Source organism: Triticum dicoccoides, chromosome 6A, assembly GCF_002162155.2.
Source record: "Triticum dicoccoides isolate Atlit2015 ecotype Zavitan chromosome 6A, WEW_v2.0, whole genome shotgun sequence".
Classification (NCBI taxonomy): domain Eukaryota; kingdom Viridiplantae; phylum Streptophyta; class Magnoliopsida; order Poales; family Poaceae; genus Triticum; species Triticum dicoccoides.
The window spans coordinates 593,884,473-593,893,346 of NC_041390.1; the positions used below are offsets into that span (position 1 = coordinate 593,884,473).

Here is an 8,874-nt window from a genome sequence, read left to right on the forward strand (position 1 = left end):
TTCTTTTTACAACTCAACCTAGTACGTAGTAGCAAAAAAAAATTTGACAACTCAAACTAGCATTAATTAGGAACATCAACCCACCAAGAGACCATCCCTACCCCGACCGTGCTATGCGCACGCACCTTGAAATCTTCCTGTACCCGCACATGCGCACATCTCGTATGACGGGTGAGTAGAAAAAATTACAAAATCAATGTGTAGTGCGATCTTCTCCAGTTCTCCACGCCACCACCCGTTTCCCACGCCGCACAGAAAAACGGGGTCAATCTCCACATCGCTCGCTATCTTCTTGATCGCCATCGGCGGCGGCGGCACCACACACCCCCCACAAAACTAACGCAGCTTCTTCTCCTTCCCTCTCTTGCGGCGCGCTCGCGGGGCCGACATGTCCTCGGCGGCTTCGCTGCTCGAGCCCGCCGACGGCAAGGGCGGCGAGGCGAAGAGGCCCTGCGGCTGCCCGCCGGCGTGGCTGCGCCGCCTGATCGACACGGAGGAGGCGTGGGCGCAGCTGCAGTTCGCGGTGCCCATGGTCCTCACCAACATGTCCTACTACGGCATCCCGCTGGTGTCCGTCATGTTCTCCGGCCACCTCGGCAACGTCCACCTCGCCGGCGCCACGCTCGGCAACTCCTGGGCCACCGTCACCGGCTACGCCTTCGTGGTACGTGCTGCATGCTGCTACCACACACTCTTGATTTAATTCGTCCAAGTTCGGTTAGATCGCCTGCGTAGCTCTGCCGAAATTTTGAGACGGAGTACCGCGACGCGTATATGCAAGCTGCCTGAAAATGCATTTCGATCAGCGGGTTTCAAAAGCTCCCAGGCGAGCACGGGGACACCGCGATGGACGGCAGCGAGGCGAGGGTTCAAGCCATGAACGGCACGGAGTTGGAGACCGACGATGTGGCAGCGGCTTCACCAGTGAGGGGAGGCCGGGGCTTAACCGTTGGGGTGTGGGGTGGGGTGGACTGCCGGCGCCAGAAAGAAAGGATGGTGGAGGGACGAGGGAGGGAGGGCCAGGGCGAAGCACCGCCGGCCGTTGGTGGAAACGGCGGCGCTTTTGGTGGGCGCTGCATCATAGATCGGAGCGGTGTGGAAAGAGGGCTAGATCAGGAGGAAGATGACACGGAGCCGCTGGATAAATATCGGACGTCCACATGAAATCAACTTTGTACTGAATTGTTTTTTAGGCGGAGAGAAGAGAAGAGAGTGGACTTGATGAGGTGACATCTTTAAAGATAGATATATGTTTTTTGCGTTCAGATAGATATATGTTTACTAGTTAACGTGGCACTAGCCCTAGCCGGAGCGATCAGATCAGATGAGATATTATCAACGCTCGTGCTAGATGGCCTGTTGACCTTACGTACAGTACCATATCATTTCAGCTCCACTCTCGTACTCCATTGATCTCACACTCCATTAGCAAGCAGTGATAAGGATTAAGGGCACACCAAATATATACGGCTGAACATTGGAATAATTAAGTAGTACTAGTGTAGTACAATTTGTTTGCTCGGAAAATGGAAGGGATGCTTCTTTTTTTGGTTTGCTCAGGAAATGAAACAAATCGATCGGCCATCATCTCTCCAAGTCTCAATCTACGACCCAAAACCAGAAAACGCACAAGAAGCCAACATTTTCCTTGCTTTCTTCTTGGCCCAGGAGGCGCTAGCTATTCGCAGAAACTGTAGCTGTCTTACACACGCATTGAATTCGTGTAGCTGCCAACAAGAAACTGACACGCGGAGTTATACGTCGTTTGCGTGGCCCGCAGAGGGAGACTGGGAGAGTTATAGATAGCCTATAGCTGCCGGGCATAGCTGGACTGACACAAACGTCGGTAATACTGTACTCCCTCCATTCCAAAATACTTCCTCCATTCCATAATATAGTACTTTCTCTATCCACGTGTTTCAACTTTGACCGTAAATTTAACTATCAAGACCGATTGTGACGGGAGCAAAAATATATCAATGAATTCGTATTCGAAAGAAGTTTTTAATTATATAATTTTTTTCTCCCGCCGCAGTTGGTCTCGTTGGTTAAATTTATGGTCGAAGTTGGACTTTGGAAAGCGCGGGCGCACTATATTTTGGAATGGAGGATATAGTGCACCCGTGCTTCCTGAAGTCCAACTTTGACCATAAATTTAATCAACGAGACCAATTGCGGCGGGAGAAAAAATTATATAATTGAAAACTTCTTTCAAATACGAATTCACTGGTATAACTTTGCTCCCGCCGCAATCGGTCTTGGTAGTTAAATTTACGGTCAAAGTTGAAGCACGGAAATAGAGAAAGCACTACATTGTGGAATGGAGGGAGTATTCTGTTTCTGTGGGAGTCGATCGACGACGTGTCGTGTCTGCATGACTGCCGTGGCTCGGCTCGGCTGGTCCTCACGTACGCCATCCGGTCTGGCTGCATGAATGCGTGCGTGCATGGTCGACGTGTATGCACTGGAGTACATCACTACATGCGTCGACTAGGGGATCGAGCGAGGTCAAATAAATTCTGAAAAGTGGTAAACACATATACACAGGAGAGGCCGAGTCTTGAGCTAGGAAGGAAGGGGTCGTCTCGATCTGGTACAAAGCGAATATCTCCGTCTCCCTGGGAAACGGCGACGGTGTTCTCAAGCAATCAGTCACAAGTCTCACGACTCACGAGCCTCGATCCACCCACCCTTCTTGCGCTTGATGCGCTTAACCACTTGTTTGTCTAATTCGATGCCGTGCTGCAAGTAAAATAACCGATCAACTCCTGCTGGGTGACATGGTCAATGACGTAAATCAGCCAAGTTTCTCCAGAGTCGGGATCCAGGACTTTTCAGTACATGTGTGGCCACGAGTCCGCCGAATCATGGCCGCTGCGTCTGCCGATAGTGGGCGTGTGTTTTGCGGTAAATACTAATGTGGGTTTCTAGAAATAGTGAATTTTCGTTTCAGGTATGTACTTCCATCTGTCCGGATTATAGAGCGCTTTAAACTTTTTCTTATAAAACGAGGGCAAAAAGCTTTAACACTTATGAATGATTAAGAAGAGAGTTATAACTTATAAGATTATATGTCCGTTGCTCAAAGTTGATATACGAAACAAAAGACGACTACTCTCGCAGTAATTATTAATTCCATCATTCCATGTGTTTAGCCCCGGTGGTTGAGCGATCCTCGGCTTCTTTTCTAATCTTAGAAACAATGATATGCTAGATGCATTGAGAAATGGTTGCGGAAGTCGTACGCATTCCCTTCATTGCATATCTCCCATTAGACTAGCATGATAAGGATGATCATGGTTTACTCCGGCTGCCCCATGGGTGAGAGTGACTGCTGCGAACCACCACCCCGAGACCGAGCTGTAGTTGGCCGATTCTCAACATTAAAAAAAATTGAGGCCAAGCCAATCCCAAACCATCTTCATTCTTCCCAATGCGGATGGAGAAACGGCACCTGAACATAATGTGGGTAAAATGGTGAATATAGAAAAAGCTACAGTAGAACACAGCGAACCAAGATGACTTAGGTGAAAAAGAAATTCAGGTGACTTACGAATAGACAGTCCCATTAAGTCCATAACTTGTTCTGCAGTTGTTCTAAAAAAAAGAACTTGTTGTGCTGTGGAACATTGTCGCATTGCATCTTACTTCCATTTACATCCTACTTCCATCCTTCCAAAATATAAGGTTTATTAGGTTTTTTCAAAATCAAACGTCTGCATGTTTGATCGAGTTTAAAAAAATGATATATCTATAATACCAAATTTGTATCATTAGGTCCATCATTAAAATTATTTTCATACTTTGTAGTATTGTGGATGTTGATATTTTATTTCATAATCTTGATCACATATATTTATATTTGATTTTTCACGAAAATTGATGCACTTTATATTCCGGAACAAAGGGGCTAACTCCTCAGAATTAATCCAACGGAGTAACTCATATGCAAAAAATGCTGAACATTTCAGACCGGCATGAGCGGCGCCCTGGAGACGCTATGCGGGCAAGCCTACGGGGCACGATTATACCGCATGGTAGGACTATACCTGCAGTCGTCGCTCATCATGTCGGCGGTGGTGTCTATGGTCATCGCCGTCCTGTGGCTGTTCACGGAGCCCCTGCTTCTGTGCCTGCGTCAAGAACCCGAGGTGTCCCGCGCCGCTGCGGTGTTCATTCGGTACCAGATCCCCGGTCTGTTCGCCTTCTCCTTCCTGCAGTGCCTTATACGGTACCTGCAGACACAGTCCATCGTCCTACCGCTCGTCGTCTGCTCCGTGGTGCCATTCATGCTCCACATTGCGCTGAACCACCTGCTGGTGAACGTGCTTGGGTTCGGCCTCATCGGCGCGTCTACCGCCATCTCCATCACCTTATGGTTCTCCTGCCTGATGCTGCTTGGGTACGTGATGCAGTCCAAGGAGTTTAGCGAGACATGGAAGGGCTTCTCCGCCGACGCGTTGAACTACGTGTTGCCGACCCTCAAGCTCGCGACGCCCTCCGCCATCATGGTTTGGTCGGTAAATATATAGTTGGATATACAGATACCATTGTCAGCCACATGTTGTTTTTTCTCATTATTGATTTTGAGTTTGTTGAATGCATGCAGCTTGGAGTATTGGGCATTTGAGCTTCTGGTTCTTATCGCGGGATTGCTACCAAATTCCACAGTGAGCACGTCGTTGATCGCCATGTGGTAAGTTCATTCTCGAATACTGTCTGTCCGATGGAGCTTCAGAAGCATTGTTCCATCATGTTGACTTCTTCAACTTGTAAATGCAGCTCAAGCACGGAGGCGATTGCCTACATGATCACCTACGGATTCAGTGCCGCTGTAAGGTATGTACGATCTCAGGTTTTTCATTTAATTTGACGCTGTAATTAAGCACAACGACCTGTTGTTTCATTAACTGTTTGCACCTTTTGCAGCACCCGGGTGTCGAATGAGATCGGAGCCGGGAACGTGGATATGGCGAAGAATGCGGTCGCGGTGACGCTTAAGTTGTCGGTGTTCCTCGCTTTCTCCTTCATCCTGCTGCTGGGCTTCGGCCACGGCCTTTGGGCGAGACTCTTCAGCGGGAGCAAGATGATTGTGGCAGAATTCGCAGCCATCACCCCGCTCTTGATGATCTCGATTGTGCTCGACTCCGCGCAGGGCGTACTGTCAGGTGCGGCAGCTACCTAAACCAATCTCCAAGAATCACTTACCTGCACTACTGAACAGACAGATAATTTCGTAGTACCACGTACTGGAATGCCGCTGTTAGTGCGCGCTAAACGATTCCGCAAATTAACAATCGAATAAATTGGCATGTGCAGGGGTGGCGAGGGGCTGCGGATGGCAGCACCTGGCGGCGATGACGAACCTTGTGGCGTTCTACTTCATCGGCATGCCGTTGGCCATGCTCTTTGCCTTCAAGCTCAATTTCTACACCACGGTAATTACCCTACTGAGAGCTCTCACCCTTGCCACTGCGGAATGTGGATAGCAAGCAGCTCGAACTCCATTCTTTCTGAAATATAATTAATGAGATGGAACACTCAACAGACCATGTACTTTGTTTGCAGGGTTTATGGTCGGGTCTGATCTGCGGGCTTACTTGCCAGACCAGCACGCTGGTGGTGATCACCGCCCGCACGAAATGGTCCAAGATCGTGGATGCGATGCAGCAAGAGAAGGCCAACTATATTGCTTGATCGATAAATATCGTTCATGGCTTGCACCTGTTGTAGGGGTTTTTGTGAGATGGCCAGGGCGTACGATGTTTGAACAGAAAGCTAGCTTTTTGACCGTGTACTTTCAGGGAACATATGTCTCAGAAATAGAAAGATGTACCCTAAAAAAAACAGAAAATCGATCCTGTAATGGCAATTAACCAGAGAGTGCAGGAGAAACGTACATACCGGGACGTGGATGTTTCATCCTCCCAACCGAACCCATGGATGTTCATATTTTCAAGGACGCAAATATATCAAGGCCGTCAATGCGAAGTTGTTAGCGTTGAGGCCCTGCGCGCAAAGTATCGAGCGCGAAACCGCAAATGCCACTTCTCACCTACAGGGCGGGGCTACTGGGCAAGCCCAATACTGTAGCTGCACGCCAGTTTTTTTCCTGTGGTTTCTTATTAGTTTTTTCACTGTGTTTGCATCGGTGTTCTTTGGGTTTTCTTCAGTTTTTCTTTAGTTTCCTTTTTTTCCGGCTTCTTTGTTTTTATTCTTTTTTTACTTTCTTTTCTCCAACACATGTCTAATTTATTCAAATGTGTTCTACATTTTTCATATACATCAGAAACTTTTTTTATACAACTTAAAAAAATTCAAATACATGATTAATATTTTTATATATGTGTTAAATCTTTTCAAATAAACGTTGAAACATTTTCTCAAATGATACAAAACATTTTTTAGGCTATGCAAACATTTCTTTACATTGTACAATCTTTTTTGACGTCACAAACATATTTTTTGAAATGCATGCTTTATGAAAATGCAACATACTTTTTTGAATGGTACTAAACAATATTTGTAAATTGTATGAATATTTTTAAAAATTTCACTTACATTGTTTTCAATGGTACAATTTTTAAAAAAAAGTTGAGCAAACATTGTTTTACGCTACATGGATATTTTTTAGTGTGCAATTATTATTTTTAAAAGTAACTATTCTTTCATAATATATGAATTTATTATTTTTGTAAATATAAACAAAGTAAAGAAACACCATGCGTGAAGTCAACATGACGAAACCATATGCTACTGGGCTGGCCACTTTCGGTTCCTGTAGGTGAGCTCGGCTTCTGTCTCGCTAAAGGAGACTTCTTGCTTGAATGGAATTATTTTATTCGTTTAGCTGGAGTTGGTGGAACCTTAGGTGGTTCTCGGAAGACGAAATCAACAAAAATATTCTGAAGTCGGAACTAAAAGGAATGTATAAGCCAATGCTTCCATAGATTTGATCGTGGTTTATTTACAATTATAACTTCCACAACTATTCATTTATCAGTTGGGATAATTTCCCATATAAAGAAATAAAAAAACTCAAAGAAAGGATGGGGGGTATTTCCCATGTCAAAAAGAAAAAGAGGTGAATGATACCATAACAATGTGTATCGGACTGCTTGTTTCCTTGTAGTTGGACATATAGACTTGCTCGCGGATAACATCCCGCATAGCTAGGGAAGCAGGCTCGTGCATCGTCATGGACATATAGACTACCACAGCCACCTTGATGAGGAGGAAGATGAATTGGAAGAAGACAACTACGACAATGACTAAGACTACGATATATTTGGGTATAAAAGTTGATCTTTTTTTCTTCGGGTTTCTTTGTTTTTCTTCTTTTTTTACTTCTTTTCTCCAACACATGTCTAATTTATTCAAATGCGTTACATTTTTCATATACATCAGAAACTTTTTTTATACAAGTTCAACATTTTCTCAAATACATGATTAACATTTTTTTATGTATGTGTTCAATATTTTCAAATAAACGTTGAAACATTTTCTCGAATGATACAAAACAATTTTTAGGCTATGCGAACATTTCTTTACATTGTATAAACTTTTTTAACCTCAAAATATTTTTTTGAAATGCATGCTTTATTAAAATGCAACGTATTTTTCTGAATGGTACCAAAAACATTTTAAATTGTATGAATATTTTTAAAAATTTCACTTACATTCTTTTCAATGGTACAAATATTTTCTAAAAGTTGAGCTAACATTGTTTTAGCTACATGGATATTTTTTAATGTGCAATGAAGTAACTAATTTTTCATAATATATGAATTCATTATTTTTGTAACTATAAACAAAGTAAAAAAAAACGATATGTGTGAAGTCAACATGACGAAACCATATGGCTACTGGGCTGGCCACTTTCGGTTCCTGTAGGTGAGCTCGGCTTCTGTCTCGCTAAACGAGACTTCTTGCTTGAATGGAATTGTTTTATTCTTTTAGCTGGAGTTGGTGGGACCTTAGGTGGTTCTCCAAAGAAGATATAAAAAAATTTATTCTGAAGTCGGAACTAAAAGGAACGCATAAGCCATTGCTTCCATAGATTTGATCGTGGTTTATTTAAAATTATAACTTCTTCACCTATTCATTTATCATTTAGGATAGTTTCCCATATAAAGAAATGGAAAAACTCAAAGAAAGGATGGGGGATATTTCCTATGTCAAGAGAGAGAGAGAGAGGTGAATGATACCATAACAATGTGTATCAGACTGCTTGTTTCCTTGTAGTTGGACATATAGACTTGCTTGCGGATAACATCTCACGTAACTAGGCAAGCAGGCCCGTGCATCGTCATGGCCTCTCACACTAGTAGGATGTTTATCCTTTCGATTTCTTGCTTTCCAAATTAACATAATGTAAAAAAAGTTACTACAATTATACCATGGCAAAAACAATAATCCAAAGTAGCTGCTTAAAGAAAGACCTTCCTATTCCTCGAGAATGCCAAAGTTACACTAGTGCCATGGATGTGTCCATGGAGACACGGCAACTGTCTGCGAGGAGTGATATTTGCATTAGCCTCCGAAGATGAAGCTGCTAGGTTTGGCGCCCCTTGAGAGGACAATTGGGAGGAAGCGTTAGAGGGTATTGGGGATTTAAGGAGAGTGTAAGATGCACATGTTTCCTACACTCGCATGCTATTCACCGGAGAAAGAAAGCCTTCATCTCTTATCTCAAGATTAATTGCTCACTTACATCTGATCATGACGAGAAGGCTACATCGGTGTATCCCTTAATCTTTGATATGCTGGGTTCATCACCAAATTACCTCCAAGTCCCCATTTTCAACCTACATCATCTTGAGGTGGGGTTCTCAAAGGAGGAGGTGTGTAATGTGGTTAAAACGCAACAGATGG

The 8,874-nt window shown here is 44.0% G+C and overlaps 1 protein-coding gene across 1 annotated transcript; it reads left to right on the forward strand.

The window, feature by feature from the left end:
• Positions 1 to 222: 222 nt before the first annotated feature.
• LOC119318246 (protein DETOXIFICATION 19-like) lies at positions 223 to 5,936 on the forward strand. Its single transcript, XM_037592769.1, has 7 exons — positions 223 to 664; positions 3,972 to 4,516; positions 4,610 to 4,696; positions 4,783 to 4,839; positions 4,930 to 5,168; positions 5,320 to 5,438; positions 5,569 to 5,936. Exons 1-7 carry the CDS (start codon positions 389 to 391, stop codon positions 5,695 to 5,697), a joined length of 1,452 nt encoding a protein of 483 aa, XP_037448666.1. The 5' UTR covers positions 223 to 388; the 3' UTR covers positions 5,698 to 5,936.
• The last annotated feature ends 2,938 nt before the right edge of the window (positions 5,937 to 8,874 follow it).

Coding starts and splice junctions, on each gene's coding strand:
- LOC119318246 (XM_037592769.1), top strand. CDS start 389: ATGTCCTCGGCGGCTTCGCTGCTCGAGCCCGCCGACGGCAAGGGCGGC. Junction 4,697..4,782: donor ACGTCGTTGATCGCCATGTG/GTAAGTTCATTC, acceptor TTGTAAATGCAG/CTCAAGCACGGAGGCGATTG. Junction 5,439..5,568: donor AGCTCAATTTCTACACCACG/GTAATTACCCTA, acceptor CTTTGTTTGCAG/GGTTTATGGTCGGGTCTGAT.